At 38.6% G+C, this 23,507-nt stretch overlaps 1 protein-coding gene across 1 annotated transcript in view; it reads right to left on the bottom strand.

Moving 5' to 3' along the window:
• The window catches only part of st6galnac3 (ST6 (alpha-N-acetyl-neuraminyl-2,3-beta-galactosyl-1,3)-N-acetylgalactosaminide alpha-2,6-sialyltransferase 3), an 83,498-nt gene that overhangs the window by 24,684 nt on the left and 35,307 nt on the right, over positions 1 to 23,507 (bottom strand). Inside the window, exon 3 of the mRNA XM_052612910.1 lies at positions 19,343 to 19,752. Coding sequence (XP_052468870.1) covers positions 19,343 to 19,752 — 410 coding nt within the window. The remainder of the gene's footprint in view (positions 1 to 19,342; positions 19,753 to 23,507) is intronic.

Raw genomic sequence — 23,507 nt, forward strand, 5'->3', positions numbered from 1 at the left:
TGTATGGATGTTTATGCATGTGTAAAACTTTTGGATATACAGTATATGTCATGTACTGGTATGTCCATTCTAAAACCTGTCAATACATGTTATCATAATTAAATTATAAGTAATAATAATAATAATAATTATTATTATTATTATTATTATTATTTGCTTTTATTGCAAAAGGACAGTATAGAAAAGGGGAAGAGGAGGATGGGACCGGGAAGTTTCCTCTAATCAGGACTCAAACTCATGTCACCTTTTTGTTCATTCGCAATTTGTTCATTCAACTTAACATTTTAAGTTTTCACTGTCTCAGTTTGTTTGTATGTTGAATTCTGCTGAATTCAAGTATTTGCCCTCTCAACTTATAATGCATAAGTCGACGTACGTGTGAAATCAATTCAATAACAATATCCCGTTCTCAACAACATCATTAAAAACAGCAACACCAACACCAATAAAAAACATTATTAGTGAATTGTTTGCCTTTTACAAAGTATGTTAATTTACTGTACATGTACTCAATTATTTGGTAGGGACTCATTTTGCTTTAATTGCTGCCTCAATTCAGAGTGGCATGGACGTGATCAGTTTGTGGCACTGCTGGCGTGGTATGGAAGCAGGTTTCTTTGACAGTAGCCATCAGCTCATCTGTATTTTTTGGTCTCTTCTTTCTCATTTTCCTCTCAACAATACCCCATCTCTGGGGTTCAGGTCTGGTGAGTTTGCTGGCCAGTCAAGCACACCAACACCATGGTCATTTAACCAACTTTTTGTGCTTTTGGCATTGTGGACAGATGCCAAATCCTGCTGGAAAATGCTGGTCTGGAGAAGGAAGCATGAAGTGCTCCAAAAATTCTTGGTAAACGGGTGCAGCGACTTTGGTTTTCAAAAAACACAATGGATCAATAAGAGCAGATGACATTGCACCCCAAATCATCACAAACTGTGGAAACTTAACACTAGATTTCAAGCAACTTGGGCTATAAGCTTCTCTGCCCTTCCCCCATGCTCTAGGACCTTGGTTTCCAAATAAAATTCAAAACTTGCTCTCATCTGAAAAGAGGACTTTGGACCAATGGCAACAGTCCAGCTCTTCTTCTCCTTAGCCCAGGTAAGACGCATCTGATGTTGTCTGTGGTTTAGGAGTGGCTTAATAAGAGGAATATGACAACTGTAGCCAAATTCCTTGACACGTCTGTATGCCTTGACCCCAGCCTCAGTCCATTCCTTGTGAAGTTAGGGTGTCAATGATTGTCTTCCGGACAACTGCCAGATCAGCAGTTGTGAACCAAAGTGAACCAAACTGAGAGACCATTTTGAAGGCTCAGGAAACCTTTGCAGGTGTTTTGATTTGATTAGCTGTTTGTCATGTCACCATATTCTAATTTGTTGAGATAATGAATTGGTGGGTTTTTGTTAAATGTGAGCCAAATTCATCACAATTAAAAGAACCAAAGACTTTAACTACTTCAGTCTTTGTGCATTTAATTTATTTAATACACCAGTTTCACAATTTGAGTTGAATTACTGAAATAAATATTGTCTGTTATGGTGGACAGTAGAAGCTGACGGCTGTATCCAAGCAGAGGCTGGCCCACTGGATAGTGAATGCCATCACCTTGGCCTATGAAGCACAAAGTGTGCCCTGCCCGCTTAAGCTGCATGCTCACTCCACTAGGATAATACTTGATATTACCTAGAATATCAAAATCAATTGTGGGCGGCAGATCCTTTTTATACTTAATGTCTAAACTCTGGAATAACCTACCTAACATTGTTCGGGAGGCAGATACACTCTTGCAGTTCAAATCTAGATTAAATACCCATCTCTTTAACCTTGCTTACATATAACACACTACACTTCTAATATCCAAATCTGTTATTTTTAGAAAAATGGTATCTACGCTAATATTAGTCTGTTTCTCTCTTATTCCGAGGTCACCAAAGCCACCAGATTCAGTCTATATTCAGATCAGATGGTCAATGCAGTCACCCAGATCCAGTACGTATCCATCCCAGATGGTGGATCAGCACCTAGAAAGGGCCTCTACAGCCCTGAAAGACAGCAGAGACCAGGACAACTAGATGAGCCCCAGATACAGATCCCCTGTAAAGACCTTGTCTCAAACGACCACCGGGAGAAGACCACAGGAAACAGATGATTCTTCTGCACAATCTGACTTTGCTGCAGCCTGGAATTGAACTGCTGGTTTTGTCTGGTACTGGGAGAACTGGCCCGACTGAGCCTGGTTTCTTCCAAAGTTTTTTCTCCATTCAGTCATTGATGGGAGTTTTAGTTCCTCGCCACTGTTGCCTCTGGCTTGCTTAGTTGGAGACACTTAATTTACAGTGATATGATTGACTTGATTGCAAATGATTTCACTGAATTCAATGATAAACTGCCTTTAACTGTCATTTTACATTATTGACACACTGTTTTCCTAATTAATGTTGTTCAGTTGCTTTGACACAATCTGTTTTGTTTAAAGCACTATATAAATTAAGGTGGAGGGCGAGGAGCAGGTCTTGTTAGTGGCTACATATTGGCCCAACAGGACCTTGTTCCCATAACTCAAGCTCCTCACAACAACCCCTCCCTGGCTGATTCCTCTGAGAAAGAATCTTCTTTCTCAGAGATGGGGCACCCATTGGCATCCATGTCCAGACCATGTCCATGTGGAAACTCCATGTGTGATCCCTGGATGGGATACGGAGGTTCTACATTACCTACCCCAGGAGGTAGCTATGAATATCAAAATTTGTTCCTCCCACTAGGAGGACGCCTGGAGATCAGGGATGGAAATTAGCACCAGCCACCAGCCACCAGCCAAATGCAGGTGATTTTGTGTTGTGGTGGGTAAACTCGCTTCACCTATCGGCCACCGTGGCGGGTAAATAAAAATAGCATACTGTTTCACATGACAATAAAAGTTAATTTCCATCCCTGGAAATTTTCAGAAGTTAGCTCTGTGGCTAGTAAGTCAACCCTCTACATTGCGAGTAAATCACTCGCATATGCGACTAAATCTTCCTTCTGGCTACTAAATGATGTCTAATATTAGCCAATGGCTAAAAAATTTTCAGATTTTACTCGCTAATGTGTTAGTTGGAGGCTAAGTATAAGTTTAGTACAGATGTTTTCACTCACAAACACTCTCTGACTCTCTGTCAGACGATCTGTGCTTTTTTTCCCTCAATGGATCCGCGACACACCTGTATAATGTACAGTTTTAAAAAAAAGTGTTAAGGCGCACACATAACCGTTGCTTTCTCTCACACTCACACAGAGAAAGAGAAAGAGAGGGAGAGAGAGGGGATTGATGTGCTACATTTAAACAATATTATTTGTTGTATTTTCCTGTCAAAATAACGGAGTTCCTATGGAAGACTTCAGCTTTTAAGAACAGCTGGGTTTACCGGTAGTGGGTGGAGTTAATGCACGAATGGCAATCTCATTGGCTGGTGCTCACCTATTATCGTCCCTGTTTTGATTTCAGCAAATCAGTTCGACCGAACAAACGAAACCTGATTAATATTCATGAATACAGTAGCTCATTAATCCTTAGTGTTTTATAGTCTTTATTAGTAGGAATCGTATTATTTTTATCTTATCAGTATTTTTGTACGTTTGTTTTTTTTTTTTTTTTTTTACAGAAACACTGAATCACCAAAAAAGCACCACCACCAGTCCAGTTAAAATGTTCAGTTAAAATGACTAATAAGCATTCAAACATGGTTATCAAGTTTACTTCTAATTACTAAAGTTCTATTCTTAAATGATACTTGATTATTATAAAGCTTGACTGACTGGCGAGTAAACTAAAATAATTACTAGCAAATGGCGATTCAATTGCCAAGGTGTCCGTAGAGGGTTGTAAGTTGTTATGTAGAAACAACATTGTATCACTACACATGTTTGACAGCGCTGGCGTGACGAGACACGTAAAAACGATGTATTAAAAATGCTGAGCGTTCGTTTGTCGATGGTGTAAAAGTTTGTGAGCCAAGATTTCTTTCAGTAATACCGTGTTGAACAGAGGACTTTTCCCCACGTGTTCCCTCAACCACAAAAAAAAAAAAAAAAAAAAAAAAAAAAATACACTTACACACACAAATACTGGTTCATTCAATTCAATTCAAGTTTATTTGTATAGCGCTTTTTACAAAATAAATCGTTACAAAGCAACTTTACAGAAAATTATGTTTCTACAATATTTAGTAGTAGCTAGTAGTTTGTGCACATTTGACAGGATTTTAGAAAAAAAAATAATAATAATAATACAAGACGTAGTCAGCTAGACGATGAACTATCAATATTATTAATTAAGTTATTATATGATTCAGTCACAGATTTAGCAATAATTGTTAGTTCTGTTTGTTGATTCAAGGTAGCATCATCTGGGGTCCTCTGAGGGTCAGCATCATCTCTTCTCAGGTTTTCTGGATTCAGACTGGAGCTTGTTTAAATCCTAGTTACCCCGTGGCAAAACATAGAAACAAAATACAGACATCATTAGCATAGCTGCTGATCCAACAAAGTAAAATTAGTTTAACCCAAGCTAATGAATAAAAATGCAACTTTGAACAGATGCAACTACACTCACAATTAAAAAGATACATTATTTGAATGCTTGGCGAAAGAGATGTGTTTTTAATCTAGATTTAAACAGAGAGAGTGTGTCTGAACCCCGAACATTATCAGGAAGGCTATTCCAGAGTTTGGGAGCCAAATGTGAGAAAGCTCTACCTCCTTTAGTGGACTTTGCTATCCTAGGAACGACCAAAAGTCCAGCTTTTTGTGACCTTAGGGTGCGTGATGGGTTGTAACGTGGTAGAAGGCTAGTTAGGTACGCTGGAGCTAAACCATTTAGGGCCTTATAGGTAAGTAATGATAATTTGTAACTGATACGGAACTTAATAGGTAGCCAGTGCAGAGACTGTAAAATTGGGGTAATATGATCATATTTTCTTGACCTCATAAGGACTCTAGCTGCTGCATTTTGGACTACCTGTAGCTTGTTTATTGAAGAAGCAGGACAACCACCTAGAAGTGCGTTACAATAGTCCAGTCTAGAGGTCATGAATGCATGAACTAGCTTTTCTGCATCAGAAACAGATAACATGTTTCGTAGCTTGGCAATGTTTCTAAGATGGAAGAATGCAGTTTTTGTAACATTGGAAATATGATTTTCAAAAGACAAATTGTTGTCTAATATAACACCCAGCTTTCTGACTGTAGAGGAAGTAACAGTACATCCGTCTATTTGCAGATTGTAATCTACAAGATTCTGTGTAGTGTTTTTTGGTCCAATAATTAGTATCTCTGTCTTATCCGAATTTAATTGGAGAAAATTGTGTGTCATCCAATCTTTTACATTTTTAACACACTCTGTTAGCTTAGATAATTGGGAAGTTTCATCTGGTCTCGTTGAGATATATAGCTGAGTATCATCAGCATAACAGTGGAAGCTAATTCCGTATTTTCTAATAATATTACCAAGGGGCAACATATATATTGAAAATAGAAGGGGACCTAGGACGGATCCTTGTGGCACTCCATATTTTACTGATGATAAATGAGATGACTCCCCATTTAAGTAAACAAAATGGTAGCGATCGGACAGGTAGGATCTAAACCATCTTAGAGCCTGCCCTTGAATACCTGTATAGTTTTGTAATCGATCTATGAGTATGTCATGATCTATGGTGTCGAACGCAGCACTAAGATCAAGTAAGACTAGAAATGAGATGCAGCCTTGGTCTGACGCAAGGAGCAGGTCATTTGTAATTTTAACAAGTGCAGTTTCTGTGCTATGGTGGGGCCTAAAACCTGACTGAAATTCTTCATACATATCATTTTTATGCAGGAAGGTGCTCAATTGAGCAGACACAACTTTCTCTAAAATTTTAGACATAAATGGAAGATTTGAGATAGGCCTATAATTTGCCAGTACACTAGGATCTAGTTTTGGTTTCTTAATAAGAGGCTTGATAACCGCCAGCTTGAATGGTTTTGGGACGTGTCCTAAAGTTAACGACGAGTTTATGATATTGAGAAGCATTTCTTCTGCTACAGGTAACAGCTCTTTCAGTAATTTTGAGGGTACAGGATCTAATAAACATGTTGTTGGTTTAGATACAGTGATAAGTTTATTTAGCTCTTCCTGTCCTATGGTTGTAAAGCACTGCAGTTTATCTTTGGGTGCGATGGATGAAACTGAAGTGTTAGACGCTGTAGAATCTACATTCACTATTGTATTTCTAATGTTATCTATTTTATCAGTGAAGAAATTCATAAAGTCATTACTATTTAACGTTGGTGGAATATTTGAATCAGGTGGCATCTGGTAATTTGTTAACTTAGCCACTGTGCTAAATAAAAACCTAGGATTGTTTTGGTTATTTTCAATGAGTTTGTGTATATGCTCTGCCCTAGCAGTTTTTAGAGCCTGTCTATAGCTGGACATACTGTTTTTCCATGCAATTCTAAAAACTTCTAAGTTAGTTTTTCTCCATTTGCGTTCAAGACTACGAGTTAATTTCTTGAGAGAGTGAGTATTACTGTTATACCATGGTACAGTACGTTTTTCTCTAACTTTTTTCAATTTGATTGGGGCAACAGCTTCTAATGTATTAGAGAAAATAGTGCCCATGTTGTCAGTAATACAAATACTGGTGAATCCTTTCCTTTGGAATTAAATACAACATTATTAATGTGTACAAAAACTGTTTAGAAAGTCGTAAAAATGTTTCTGTGCATTAAAAAGGTTGAGTGCAGTGTATCATCTGGTTGGGCTATGGAGCTGGGAGAATGAGCTGCTTCAGCAAGAGTCAGCTTTTTCAAAACCTAGTAAGCTGCCTAAATAGGCAGCATTTTTGAGCATCACTGAAAGAGAAAATGTCAGTATTTCATTGAGACTTGAGATTAAATAAACTGCTTAAGTATTGTAGATCTTTTAGTATTAATTTTCACATGCAGTTACACATTGTCGGTTAAAAACAAGAAAGTGGCTGGTAAAACGTTGAGTGGCTGGTAGATTTTGAAATCCACCAGACACAGTGGCCGGTGGACAAAAAAAGTAAATTTCCATCCCTGCTGGAGATGTTCGATCAGAGACGTGCTTTCCTTCTTGAAGCAAGGGTTGGAATTTAGGATGTCCCCCTTCACCCTTAAAGTTTACATTGATGCTATTTCAACCCATCATGACTCCAGAGAGGGGAGGTCAGTGGGGAAGCATGATCTCGTTGTTAGGTTTCTTAGGGGGGGCAGGAGGTTAAATCCCTCTGGACCACCTTCTCTGCCCTCTTGGGATTTGGCATTGGTGCTAAGAGCCCTACAAGCTGCCCCCTTCGAACCTTTGCAGTCAGCCGAGTTGAAGTTTCTTTTTATGAAAATCCTGCTCCTGACTGCATTGGCCTCGATCAAGAGGGTGGGGGACCTGCAGGCATTTTTGGTTGACAAATCGTGCCTTGAGTTTGGACCAGCTGATTTCAGTGTAACAGTGTATCCATGCCACCAATGTGACGTTGAGAGTGACTGACTGAAAGGGAACTTCTTAGTTATTTATATAACCTTCCTGAAAGAGGGAACGGAGGCATCACATCACCATGGCTGCAGTACCACCACTGAGTGGCCAGGTGACTGGCTGGACTCCTCAGTGAAAACCTGGTATGCATTGCACCTGCTGCCTTTTTATAACAATTTGCATAGATTGGCACATAGTTTTCTTGTGATGGTGCCACTTGAGGGAGGCTCATATGTGGCGTAATTCATTATTTTCATCTATTTTTGATGGATGCCATGTCCAAGCCACATAGTAGATACAGAATGAAAGTAAAAAAAATTACTTGTCAACTTCAAAACAAACACCTTTCACAGACTCCCAATCATATTTAACATCACTATATGCTTGCCAGGAATCCAGAAATGGAATTTGGAATATAGATATAAGATAAATTAGGATTTATTTTAGACTACTATACACGGCTACAAAACTTTAATGCTAGTCGTTCAAAACTGGACTTTTAAATTGTACTCTACACCACTCATGTTCAGTGTAGACAAGGTGTTAGGCCCGCCCCAAATGCTCTCTTTGGTTGAGACGCATGATGAAGCCAATCCCAAACCAGTACTGGTCAACATCCCACCCCTCCTGTGACCCATGGTGTGTTTGTATGTGTATTCAAATCCAGTGAGCATCGGACTATCAAAATATCAATTATAATAATAAAAACTGTGTTAATGCATGATAAAATAATTGTTACTTAATGTGTTAAATCGATAATAACGCGTTAACTTGCGCAGCTGTAATATATATATATGTTGCCCAGCTGTAATATATATATATATATATATATATATATATATATATATATATATATATATATATATATATATATGTGTGTATGTATGTATGTATATATATATATATATATATATATATATATATTAGGGGTGTAACGGTTCACAAAATTCATGGTTCGGTTCGATACGATTCACTGGTGTCACGGTTCGGATCGGTACGGATCGGCACATTTTAGATACAGCAAAAAATAAATAAATTGGCAGATAAATTTCCTTGATTTTTAAAAAAATATTTTATTTATTAAAACTAACAAAGTACGTTTTTTTTTTTTACATTGAACAATGATGGAGCTATTCTTTACCCATTTTCTATGGTGTTTTCTTAGCAGCATACTGTATATAAAAAAAAAAAAAAAAAAAAAAATGAAAATGTTATATTGTTGTAGTAGTTATGAACAAATACAAAGATGTAACTTTTTATATGGAACTCTATAACTCTTTATATTGAGTGTGTTTTTACTCAATTGGCTTATGTTTTTTGGAACAAAGCAGGAATTACGGTCTGGCTGAAATGGGCGCGTGAAGGAATATTGTAACGGGGCTCAATTACACATGTTCTTAAAACCTGCGTTTTCACTACACTCTTTCACACAGGACGCGGTATGCGCGGCGCGGGACCCTGGGCTAAGCGTTGCCCTTCAGATACAACGTGATTTGCGCTGCACTATGCCAAGAGCAAAGTAGGTGGAGTTTTCAAAACTGCCCGTGCATACGTTCTATTTATAACAGTTCTTCTATCTAATAACGTGCAGGCCTGTTAATCGTATCGTACTGCTCAGGAAATTCCAACACAGTACACTACTAGTCCATTTTGATTTCGGGATGCCCTGATCGATTGGTAAAGTGCACCCAAACACCAGACCTGTTGGTTATTGGAGGATCTTCTATTTCTGGTCTGTTAAACGCATTGGCTATTTTGCAACGAGCCTTCAGCGTGTGCTGAGTGAGCCAGCGCCTGACTGAGTAGCCTAACATAAACAAAGTTGGTGTTTTTTTTCTTCTTCGGGAGTGTCAGGGGCGTTGACTGTTACGTCGTTTGGGTTATTGGGCTACCTTGTTGAATGCATATCAGTATATTTCACAATTTTTTATTTATTTTCCAAATATAATTAATTAGTCCAACGAACCGTTCGGTACATAATGCGTACCGCGTACCGAACCGAAAGCCTCGTACCGAACTGTTCAATATGAATACGCGTATCGTTACACCGCTAATATATATATATATATATATATATATATATATATATATATATATATATATATATATATACATATATATATATATATACATATATATACAGTGCCCTCAATAAGTATTGGAACAGTAAAGACAAAATTGCTTTCTCTGCTGTGGAATCAAGACATTTGTCTGTTATCAACTACTGTTGTTTTTCTCAGCCGATCAGGTTGCTGATGTCACTGGTAGCTTCAAAACTCTTTCCTATAGTTCTAACTGACTTCCTCTTTTCTTTTAGAATCCAAATTGCTTGCTTTTCTTTCAGAAGCAATAGACATAACTGATAAGACACATTCCCTGCTTTTATTATCTGAAGAATCATTGCAACAGGACACAGCTGAACATTTAGAAAGACATGTGAGGCAACTGTGCCAATATTTATGCTCACATAAATATCCTTAAAAAGTGGGTTGTGGCTTGATGACCATGGGAAAATGTGGGTCCTATGGGAAAACCAATTGAGAAACACTGATCTAGCCATTTCATCCACTGTTATTCGGGATCTGATCATTTCTGTATTTTCTTTAATATATTGATCTGTCTTCCCAGTTAAGCTAGAGCTGCTCCTGTCAAAAAGAGATGCAAACATTACATATACCTGCAGAATAGGCAGAATATATGTAGATGAAAGAAGCACAACAGACCTTTCAAACATTATAAACCGCACCTTAAACAAAACTTGCACTCTTTTTGCTAATATAGAGAGGCTAACAATCCCCCCCCCCCCCCAACCCCAAGTCACATTCCCAGTGAACTACCATTTCCTTTTTTCTGAAAAGTTTGATAATACCTGAAATGTGATCAACATGTCCTCAACTTGCACTGATGTCACACAGATGTAAGGGAATCAGGTCAATTTAGCTCAAAGGGAATCGTTTAAGATTTTAAAGGGAATTTGAACAGAATCACTGTTTCAAGGCTGATCACTGAGACGCCCTGCGATTCACTGAACGAGCCGTTTAACATCAAATCTGCGCTGGATATTAATATCCAAAGTATAGTGAAAACACTATTAATTAGCACAGTAACAAGATCGGCAGTTTAAGACATTAACTTGTAAGCACAAAACACAAGATACTTCTCTTTTCAATATGAATAAGGCTTTATTAGATAAATCTAAGACATATAAACTAATTTAACACATAAACGCACGCATGCACACATTCACACAAGTTGCAGGAAGATCGAAAGTTAGGGAAAGATGAGTTTAAGAGAATGGAAATGTGGAATCCCAAGTTTACAGCAATAGGTTAAATTGCATAGACATGAACAACCATCAGTCACGTACTTAGCCCTCGCATTGAGTTCCTCAGTGAGGTTAATATTATATTAGATACACCAGTAAAGGTCACAGTCTGGAGGTAAAGTTACTTGCAAGGGAGTCCCCTTTGTTGTCGTTGAAAGGGGTATCCCAATGTCGCTGATTGGCTGGAAGTTCAGTAGTCGCTGAAGTGACGTCTTGGGAAGCCCGTGGTTGGGCGTTGACTGAAGATGCAGAGTTGTGTGGCTGGGTGTAGTTGAACTTGACGTTACAAAACTTAACTCAGAACACGAAACTCTCAAACGGAAAATAAAAGAAGTAAAGTTTAACGAGACTAGGTGGTGTTTCTTCTCATCGTGGCTAAGTAGCAGTAGGCGTGCAGGCTGAAGCACGCTGCAACCGCGCTCAAAGAACAGTGATGACAAACAGCATGGCTAAAAGCTAAAGCTAAGAAGCAAAGCTAAAAGCAGGCATGACTGATAGCAAAAGCAAAGCTAAAACTACAAGTAAACATGACTAATAGCAGAAGCATAGCTAAAGACTAAAAGCAAGATTTTATGGTGTCCTGAGTATTTAAACTGGCCTGTTGGCCACACCTCAAATGTTGTCTTGACCAATCAGATATTGTCTTGGCTCGGGGGTATCATAAATCATATGTTATCTTACCAAGCATGTGGTCCGAATTTTCCTATATAATTTTCCTATATAGATTCCTATAACAAGAATATGATACATTTGACAAATAACTGATTGTCAGGACTATTTCAAGCAAGCAGATGCGATTTCATAGATACTAGACATGGATATGTATCTTTAAGCTATCCGATAGTTATTAAAAGACATACACAATAAGTGATTATAACATGATAGTCAAATGTGTGGGTCACATATAAATGAATATGGAGTGAAGCGATGGACTGATTTTCATTTATAAGTCTTTTTGAGTTCATTTTTGTCCATATATATGTAGAAAAGACAGTTTCTTTGCCATTCTCTTGACAAAGATTTCTGTGGAGACCAGAGGTTCAAAGCCTCCTCCCCCTTAGGAATTTCTGTCTGGTTCTGCTAGGTGGGGGGGAAGTCAAAGGATCTTGTGTAGTGCTCTCATTGGTTTACACGTGATGTCCGGCGTTGCATTTCAACAAATTGGACAATCTTTTCTGCGAATTAAAATTGACAATAATTGTTCTAGTGGTGTTAATGTTGAAAGCTGTTCTGTGAAAAGCGTTGGTTGATTGGTTATCTCTGGTTCGAGTCATTTCTGCTACACAGACCTGGCCAGAACAACTTAAAGAACTTCAATTCAACTTAAGAAATTAGTCAACGTATGATTTCAAGACAACTGATGGTTATGTAATGGATGTTCTGGAAGAAACTGTACAGCATTTTAAAACATCAACCGGCTCCCTTAACACACCACAAATCTTTTTTAAAAAGTGCATTTAACGGTTTAGAAGATCTCTTTGAAGTGGTAAATGCCTCACTGAGTCCTCTTGTAGCTATTATGCCACAGCTGGAACCAGCATCTAAAAGAGATCAGATGTGCCCCAATACATTTGTTTAGTTGTGCATTTACTGAATGAGCACTCGGCTACATCTGACTGATTGCACTGTATCTTATCTATGTATCCTTTTCTTTTAGGGTGTACTCACACTAGCCAGTTTGAACCGTGCCCGAGTGCATTTGACCACCAAAGAGCGGTTCGTTTGACTAGTGTGAGTGCTCCAAACCGTGCCCGGGCACGGCTCGATTAGCCGGCCCTGTCACGCTTGGAAGAGGTGGGCCAGGGCACGGTTCAGTTGGACTCGGGCGCGGTTCGCATGCAGTGTGAGCGCTAACCGTGCCGGAGCACGGAAAAGGACGCTTTGCATCACGGTTTTGCGACTCTCCAAAACCAACATGGCAGGGAAAGGGTTGCTTTGGTCTACGGCAGAGGTGCAAAACGCATAAAAACTAAAAACTGCAAAGTCCTTGCTGCACTTCAGCTGGTACCTTGCAAACATCCTCATAAGAACAGCACAATTACGTGAAAATGTTCGCGCCACTAAGGCGACACATCTGTTTAACAACAGGCTGTGAGAGGGCTGTGGACCAAACAAAACAAAATGATCCACAAAGAAAACAGAGCGATGCACTCCATTGTGTTCAGAGAGCGCCGCTCTTCCTGTTTATGCCGAAACCGTCGCACCATAATGACGTAAGCGTGCTCCGGCACGAATGCTGAAACCCTATATGTTAGTGCAGGCCAGAGGGGGAGTGGGGAGGGGGGACAATCGTACTTGGGCCCGGTTCATGGCAACCGTGCCTAGTGTGAGTACACCCTTAAACACTTTTTTCTTTGCTTTTATTGTTTTTATTATTATTATTCATTATTATTAATTCATTCAATAAAAAAATAAAAAATAAATATGCTTTAGAAATAAACTTGCCTTGCTTGGTAACCACCATATAGTACCATGTAGTGTTGTCAAAAGTACTGATGTTGATACCAGTACTGAAATTGAAAAAAATTTGATGATGCCAGCATTTCCCGCTAGCATTTTGAGCACAACTGAGCAGATTCTTAAACCACTCTGATTGGCCACTGTATTCACACACTCAACAGATATGTCTTTCAGCGGATCCATATATGAGCAGATATATTAGGGATCCACTGATAGATGCTGCTTTCAAACGCTCCCTTGTGTATCTGTGTAAGCACTCGGTGAAGAACATGAAGCGATGACCATTGTAGCCAATCACAGACATATGTGTTGAGTGCGTGAACACAATGTGAACCCTGTGTGTTTGTGCCAACAGAGGGGTCATCAGGACTATCATTGCAACAAGGTAATGTGACAGTGTGATTTAGGAGGCTTGTCCGCTGTTATCTGCACATAGTTTACCAGACCACCCCCACACACAGCATGACAGCAAACCGGTAAATGTGTGACATTTAAGATAAAAGAACTCAGTCTGGAAGATTCTGCCTGGCCCATTGCACTGCAGGTGCTGTTCAGGTACAGAGATTGCACATAAGCTAACACACAGCCTGTGAGGAAACACAGAATGGTTGAGGTGGCGGTCGAGGAGGGGAGAAATAAAGGATAATGAAAGCAGAGAAAGAAAGGTCAGAAGAACATAAAAAATGATAAAAGAAGAAGGCTAGGATGCATAGTAAAAATAAAATAAATTATATAATACAAGTGTATAGTACTGCTGAAAAGAGTTAGTACTGTGCTGTCCTTGGTAACACTTTACAACCTTTCATTTGTTCAACTACATTGGTTAACATGAACAATAAAAAATACTTATACATCATTTACTAATCTTAGTTAAAAACAAATTTTAATGAAAATTTGTCTCTGTTAATGCACTGTGAACTAACTTGAACAAGCAATGAATAATTGTTTATGTTTGTTTGTTTACAGTGAGTGAGCTGTTGGAAATGTGCCAGAAATGAATGTATAAATGTTAATTATTGTATAGTTAGTTAAACATCATTATATTAGATAAAAGTGAGAGTTAATCTATAAATTCAAATGTTTAAAATGTATTAATTAACTTTATTATAGATGTATTCATCCGTCAGCAGATTTTACCTAAGTTTATTCCACTGAAATTGACTTAAAATATGCATGCAAAAACTTCTAAACTAAATCTTACTTGTCATTTCTTTAAGCTGAAGAAAAATGAGCAGTTCCATCTCTAAGCCGATTAAGAATCTGAAAAATTCACAAGTTGATCCATATACAATACAAAAAAAGAGAGAACTTAATCATTCACACCATGATGTGAGAAAACAAATATTTAATTGCTTGGATTAGTGAGTCAGAGGACTCTGTAGTTCCTGCAGTAATACAGATGCATGTCTCATTCCACTGCAATGCAATGATGCTAATTAAAGTCATCTGATATGCCCTGTCACAAAAAAAAAAAAAAAAGAAGAAATTATACAATATGCCAAAGCACATGCCTGGTATTATTATGAAGCTCAAACTCATAAATGCTCATAAATCTTTGTTTACTGCACTGCATTGTCTTTATACAGTACTTGTACTCCCTGACTGCCTTTTAAACAAAGTTAAATTTGCATTTCCCAAAGGAAATATCAGTTCCTGCAAGGCTGCAAAAGCATAATGTTAAAGTTTTAACCTTTAAGAATCATGTGCACACCAGGGTGACTTTAAATGTCTAAGTATATGGAAAGATTACAAGACCAATGATAATTCAGTATGCAAATATATGTAAGTAAGAAGATGAATCACAATCGAATATGGAAATATTATGACAACATCACTAGCAATCATATTTTGAACATTAAATGTAATCTTTACAGACATTTTCAGACTTTTTACTAAAATCTAAAATGAAAACTATGTACAGTAAAAAAAAAAAAAAAAAAAAAGAAAGAAAGAAAATGAATAGAGAAAAGTGGTTTGTGCTCAATTTATGGTTTACGGGATTAGAACCTGAATATTTTAGAAATAACAATTAGTGGAGAATGTTTAAAGACTTCAAGTGATCCAAATATAAATCTACTTAATGTTGACAGTAAATGAGAGAGTTTTATCCTGTTTGCTTTTCTACTAATAACAGAAAAAAACAAACACTATAATACTGTCTCAAATACCATTTACTAATCATTTATTAGACAGAACTGTTAAAAAGTGACAGTAATCTGATGAAGACAGAGAATTGCCTCTGGCATTCTGAGGTTCCAAAATAAAATTCCCGCTTCTGACACATCGGCCAAACAGAGAAACTTATTGTCTGATGCCAATAATAAAAAAATAAATAAAATCCAAATATTGTCTATGCATTGGCCAAATATATTGGTTGACCACATTCATTTACAAAACTGAATACAGAATATCACAAATGTTAACATAATCTAACCTTATTATTTCCAACCTACAGTAGGATTATTGGAAAGATGCACCTCTATACATTTTTGCGATTCCAAAAAAGAGCAGTTGTGTACAAGTCCTATGAAACACAAGTTGTGATAGAAGAGCTCACAGATCATTATAAGCAAGAAAAAATGTTGCTTCAATTAATGCTTTGTTATCTCACGTTTGCACATTTAGGGTAGGGTTTAGTGTAAGTGGTACTTCCTGTGTTAAGCCTCATTAAACAGGGAGTTTACTTTGGGCCTTTTTGTAATGTCTACTGTTAGAACTGACAATCAGCCTCAGACTGCTTTCACTTACAGTACAGTATCAAGAGAGAACACAATAGCTCAAACTGAGCACAATCATTCTCCTGGAACCCTTATGTTCTCATTCATCATGTGCTACATTAGAGCTGTCATCACTCATAGCTGAAACGTCATTTGTGCTCACAATCAGATGGGTGGATGTCTGACACTCAGAATAATGGGCTGTCTTTCATTCACTTCCCCTGCTGGTTCACACTGTTAGCCTCTGATTGATGGATCACGCTGGACTAATGTGACAGAAATGGATGTTCTCATGTACTCTTGGGATTTCATTCAGTGTTTGACAGGTATTTAAAACTGGATTTAGGTGTGAACAATGTGAAAATTGAAACTCGAATAATACACAGAGATAAATAATAATGCATACATCAAAAAAATAAAGTTTTGCCATCATTGAAAAACAAAACAAAATAAATAAATTAAATAAAGCACAGAACCATTATTTTGAATTGTAACGATATTTCACAATATGATAGTATTTCATCAAATAAATTTTTGACTGTTTTTTTCTATGCAGCCTTGGTGAGTAAAAGTAAAATATATAAAAACGGTATATAAAAAATTAAAAAACACAGTAAAAAATACTACAGACTCCAAACTTTTAAAAGGCAATGTAATGAAAAGATTGTACAAGACTACCCAAGGTTTTCTTTTCAAAGCTCCCCAAATAACAAGCATATTGCTTCCAAAGAGGAATAACAATATGCTTAACATAGAAGAGGTGTATTCAAGTGTCATTGTATTTATGAACTGCATATTAAAAAAAAGAAAAAAAAAACTTTATTCATTCCTGTTAAAAGTCAAGCAGCATGTCATTGTCCCTGACACGTTATCCTAAATTTGACCTTAGTCTGTATGTGCTGTAATAAATCCAATAAAGTTATTGATAAACCAAAAGATAAAGGAATCTGTCTTTATAAAAAAAAAAGAAAAACTCCCTTTCACAATTTCACACTCCCCCAAAAATCAAACAGCCATTAAATCCATTGCCATCAAAGATCTCAAAAGGATTCAAATATGTAAAGTGACAGGTTGCAAGCTATCCTGTTCATATATTACTCTATATTGAATAGTTCTCAGTAGAACCTAAACAGAGTGTGAAATTGGTGTGTGAAATTTGCAATGAAATTCTCGGGAAACAAGTTCTCGTTAGGAGCTGCTAAAACATTTATCTTATTTTTAAGTCTTAAAGTAGTTTAGATTTTTTTTATTTTTTGGGGTGTACTATAATTGATTGACTGAATGTGGATTTTAAATGCACTAAGTACTTAAATTTTTTGCAATTGTAACAATAAAAGAAGATGGCTAGGGTTTCAGAATCTAATCTTGTTTTGTATACACAGTGTATAATTTAAAGTATTCGTTTTTTTTTTTGTTTTTTTTTGAGGAAATTAAAGTCACCAAGACATTTACTTTAGTAAAATGGCAGATATCTGTGTGTAACGGAATATTTTTCTTTTCTTTCTTTTTTCTTTTTCTTTTTAAGAACTAAAATACCTTGATTTCATCTTTTTAGAATTTATTGATGTGTTAAAGGGGGCATTAGGTTAGAGGGAGAGGGTAAAAAATTAAGAGAGATTTGTGACATCAGTCAAAATAGAAAGCTGTTACTGAGGTGGAGAAAGTTATATATATATATATATATATATATATATATATATATATATATATATATATATATATATATATTTGTTAGTGTGAAGGGTATTTAAAAAAATTGCTCCTTCCTCTATAAAGAACTTGTTCGGTACTTCATGCATCCACAGATGTCAATAATAATAATAAAAAAACTCTTTATTGTTATGATTCTATAATTATTGTGTTATTCTGTAATAACCATATCCACAGGCATTTAAGTTCTTTTGAATTCTGCTACAGCTTTCTGTGATTTAAAGCTGTATTAGTGATAATTCGGTGCCTTTCAACTACACTGTTCAATCAAAAGTGCTGTCTGGAAGTGAAGCTGGTCCGAAAATGTGAATCAGAACAAAGGCTTTGCTGCCAACTGTTTCCTGACATGCCGATCTGCTCTATTAAGGCTGATTTATTACTGATATTACACACACATCTGCTCATGGCCATGCATTCACTCACACTATTAGTGACTCTTCTCTATGTGGTAAATGGCCGCATCTCACCTACCAACTACAGCACACTGTTAGAGACATCATTATCTGCTTGTGTTTCCTCTAAAGAAATTGATGTAGGATAAAGGATAATCCTCTTCAGCCCTCCTTAGGAATATATCTTATCTGTGCTATAACACAACAGCATTAGGGCTATCATGTGGGGATTACTTTTGAAAGGCAGAACTATCGCAGCATTTCAGTCGGACTGATCAAATATAATCTAAGCCTCACAATGAAATAAAGATTTTTAGAGAGTTACAGTGAACCTGCTGACTTTGTGAGCACTCAACTTCAAATGAAACATTCATGAGGGTGTTATGTTATGGTCTGATGACTGTAATGAGTAATATCAACAGCTGATTAATTCCTGCGCTATGAGCGCACAGTGTGCCAGACTCATTAGCACACAGCGAGTGCACTTCGAAACTCAAGTAACCTTGAGAGTCCATTGATTTTTTCTGACAACATCTCACCTTTGGTACCGCTGGGATGTTGACAACAACACGAGGAAGATTTTACTTAATCTGCCTTCCTGAGAGTTGCTTAAGTGCCATTTTACAGAAGGCTACAGATATTTGTATTGCAGATCTAAAGAGGACAAGAACACATTGGCTTCAGATGTGACATGATAAAATGAAATGTGCAACTGACATTCCGGGATTCATGTCTGAATCAATAAAAAACGTATATGTATAAAATGTAAAAAAGCCTGCAAAGCCACTATTCATGAATGTCTTTAACTATTTCAAAACACACAGTTTTGGTTATGGGTTACTTTTTACCCCTCTGTATTTCCAAGTTGCACCACATGACCTTGATTCAGTGGACAAATGCTTTAAAAAATATTAATAAGGAATAAGTACCATCACCTTTTATTAATTAATAAGTAAAGTATAAATACAATTACTATTGAATTATATTTTATATTAAATACCATTAATTAATAATAAATAATATATAGCGTTTGCACCATATGACATTTTACAACCTAAAATAAAAAAATATATATTTTAAGAGACTTATTGATTAATATAATTTCCTGCTTACCTTTTTTTCTACGTTTCCACGTTAGTTCCACGAATCTGACCAGATTTACTACTGCCTTCATATGCACAGTGCACCTCAAACAGGTGACAGTGGTTACAGTATTCTCACCTGTCTTTGCCCGTCTCCTGCTTGAAAACGGTGTCGCAATAATTCATGCGGTCTTCTGTGGTGATGTAGATGCGTGCATGTGGGTAGTTTTCCACCGTTTGCCGCAGCATGTTGTACACAATGCCCTTGCCATCCTGCCTCATGTTGCGCAAGGGTCCCCACACCACATTGACGGTCTCATTCCCCTGGCCAAAGAAGTGCTGGGGTTTTTGGATTAGCAGAGGAACACTAGTGTGAGACACCACTCTCAGGTCTGTTCTGTGGCCCACGTCCCTCTCAAAGCCTCGGGTGGGTGCACTGTTCATTCTCCATATGCAGGAGGACTGGTCGATCTCAGCTCCTGCTTTTCGGCCCAGCATCTGGCCAGAGCTGGACACTATACTGCAAACCTTACAATTCAGCTTCAACGGCTAAAGGAGAGAAAAGGAAATTGGTGAATTAGCATCAGAAGTTTATTTAAATCATGCACTGAAAGCTTTTATTTTATAGTCTATTTTGACTGTGTTAAACAAACAGCTTTTCATTGCAGTGACAATACTAAATCTATTGATCCTGATTAGGTATGTGTGTTCAAGTTAGTTTTATGTGTGTAGAGCTTTTCACAATATGTACTGTTTCACAAAACTCCACACATTACAAGAAATGTGAAAACGTAATAATGTCATTAACTTGTGAACAATAGTGAGCAATGCTTGTAAAAACACGAATGGCACAATTTTTTTTTACATATTTTACAATGTAATTTATTCCTGTAATTGGTAAAACTGAATTTTAAGCATCCATTGCTCCAAACAATTTTTTGTTGTTGCTGTTGCTGTTTATACTTAAAAAATATATTATTCCAATGAGTTCTTGGAAGACTTTCTTTGAAACCGAAATATTAAAATGTCTCTATTGTAACTTTAGTGCAACTTCATGCAATACGTATACACACACTGACAAACACACAGTAACATGCATATATACATAGACAGACAGACAGAGAGATAGATAGATATAGATAGATATATACTGTAGATATATTTATGATCTTTAGTGTCTGTTTATGGCATGAGCAACAACTCATTTTGTTTTCCGACTGAATCATTCATCTAAACCTTGGTCTAACAACTAAATCCACTGAGTGTCTGATTAAAGGCAGTACTTGGCCTGGAAAGTCTGAGAACCACTGTAATAGATGTAATAGTCCGCTTTGCTTGACAAATATACTAAAAATGTGGGTATGCAGAGTGTGAAATTCTGCTTTGACAGGACCCTTAAATTCTTACCCCTTCTAACCAGCAGTGTAATGACTAATCATCAACACCATGGCATTAAATCTATTACCCTGGTCTATCCATTTATTCACTTAGAATACAAAAGGGATGCTGAGTGCCAAGAGATTGGCCTAATATATTACAGCATGTTTGCCCTGCTTGGCTGATCTGCCGATCTGAGCACAAATTACTGTTGCTCAAGGCAGGATAATGGTGGCAGGGGTCGATCAATAGCTTATGACTGACCAGCAGATCAGTAACAATTAGGAAGTAATTTGAGTTACGCCTCTTTAAATGTTACATTACTCACATTATTCTCCAGGGAACAAAGAACTGATAAGACAAGCACTGAATCACTGTGGCTGTGACATGCAGAAAAACAACAGCAGTAAGCTTTCAGGCACACTTAGTGCTTGGAAAATGATAGACATTTGGCTTCCAAAAGTGGAAATGAAATTATGTGTATCAGCAGATGAAAGAAATATATGAATTTAAAACAGATGCAGTACAATCTACAGTATTTTAAAGAAGGCCATCTTAGCAAGGCTTAATCTGACTAATTTAATCAATCAAATTAAAGTAAAATTGCGTAAACTACTCCCCATATTAATTAAATCAATATAGCATTCACCATGTTTTTTATACCATTACTATTCATTCATTTTTCAAATCACACCTGTTTTTCTGCATCACTATATATTAAAGCATGACATTTATTTAGAAAAGCCAGTCATGATCTGAAACAGTCAACTTCAAGTCTGTGGATTAGGAGGAGGTTTAGAGCTACCTTGAGTCCTGCCTTATAAGTATAGCTATGGTTCCCTTTCAGTTGGTCACTCTCGACGCCACGTCGGTGACCAACGAATATGGGATATCGCTTTGATAGACCAATCTACTTCGAGTGTAAATTAAATGAGCCAATGCACATTGGCATGCAATTATTGCATCCAGCTGCCGCTGATCACTGCGTGAGTATAAGAGGGCAGCAGGTGCAATGCATACCAGTTTTTTGCTGAGGAGCCGAGCCGGGAACCCGGCAGCTCAGCGGCGGTACAGCAACCATGGCGATGGGACGTGGCGTCTCTGTTCCCTCCTTCAGGGAACGAGGGTTACCATAGGTAACCGAGACCGGTTAACCGAGCTTTTCGCTTCAGAACCGAGCGTTAGTATCGCCATGCTCAACTGTGTCTGCTGTGAACTACGAGTTCAGCATGGTCACGATTGCTGCCTCATGTGTCTGGGTGAGTGGATTGCACACTTCAGGCTGCACTACCCCTGTTGTGTTGCAAACGGACAATTCCCCTGTGCGCCTCAGCACTAAAAGAGCATTTCCTAAAGAGCAAATTTCTCTAAAAGACCCTTCATGGGTGCGTCTTTGTAAAGGCGACGGATCGTCCTTATAAGGATGCCGTTTCACCCGTGCGTTTCTGGGTGCGGTCGTTACCTGGCAACGTTACCTGATCAGTTGTGCGAGCACAAGGATGTGGTGCTCCGGCACCTGAGCCTGTTGGGCCTTCAGGTCAGCTGGGAAAAGAGCAAACTCTCGGTATGGAGTTGGATTCGGTCGAACAGACAGCATGCCTCACAAAGGAACGTGCGCGGTCAGTGCTAGCCTGCTAGAATACGTTCAAGAGCAGGACAGCGGTCCCACTGAAACTCTTTCAGAGGCTCCTGGGGTATATGGCGGCCGCTGCGGCACTTACACCGCTCGACCTATTACATATGAGACCGCTCCAGCACTGGCTTTATGGCCGAGTCCTGAGGTGGGCGTGGAAGCATGGCACTCACCGGGTCCAAGTTACACCGGCCTGTCGCCAAACCCTCACTCCATGGTCAGATCTTGCATTTCTCTGGGCAGGGGTGCCCCTAAAGGAGATCCCCAGGCATGCTGTGGTTTACACGGATGCCTCCACCACCGGCTGGGGGGCCATGTACAATGGGCATGCAGTCTCAGGGGTTTGGACGGGCCCGCAGCTGCAGTGGCACATCAATTGCCTAGAGTTTTTAGCAGCGCACCTTGCCTTGAACCGTCTCAAAGGTCTCTTACGAGGCAAGCATGTGCTGGTCCGATTGGACAACACTGCGACTGTTGCGTACATCAACCGACAAGGTGGTCTGCGCTCTCGTCGCATCTCGCAACTCGCCCGCCACCTCCGCCTTTGGAGTCAGAAGGTTCTGAGGTCACTTCGTGCTGTTCACATTCCAGGCCTGCTTAGTCATACAGCCCACGAGCTGTCTCGAGCAATGCTCCCGGGAGAATGGCGACTCCATCCCCTGACGGTCCAGCTGATTTGGAGGCGGTTCAGTGCCGCTCAGGTAGACCTGTTTGCTGCTCCAGAAACCACTCACTGCCAGTTGTTCTACTCCCTGACTGAGGGAACTCTCGGCACGGACGCACCAATTCCTCTGACGAAGGATCTACTGACTCAGAGATGGGGCACCATTTGGCACCCGCGTCCAGACCTTTGGAAACTCCATATCTGGTCCCTGGACGGGACGCGGAGGTTCTAGGTGACCTACCCCAAGAGGTAGCGAACACCATCACTTCGGCAAGAGCACCATCTATGAGACACGCTTACGCCTTGAAGTGGAACCTGTTCATTGAGTGGTGTTCTTCTCGCTGAGAAGACCCCCGAAGATGCCCGATTGCGGTTGTGCTGTACTTTCTGCAGCAAGGGCTGGAGCAAAAGCTGTCTCCCTCCACCCTCAAAGTCCAGGTTGCTGCTATTGCTGTGTACCATGACCCCGTGAATGGGAAGTCTTTGGGTAAGCATGACCTCATCATCAGGTTCCTTAGAGGGGTCAGGAGGTTAAATCCATCCCGGCCCCCCTGTATACCCTCTTGGGACCTGTCTCTAGTGCTTAAATCACTACAGCAGGGCCCATTCGAGCCTTTGCATTCAGTTGAG

Source organism: Carassius gibelio, chromosome A2, assembly GCF_023724105.1.
Source record: "Carassius gibelio isolate Cgi1373 ecotype wild population from Czech Republic chromosome A2, carGib1.2-hapl.c, whole genome shotgun sequence".
NCBI classification, from domain to species: Eukaryota; Metazoa; Chordata; class Actinopteri; order Cypriniformes; family Cyprinidae; genus Carassius; species Carassius gibelio.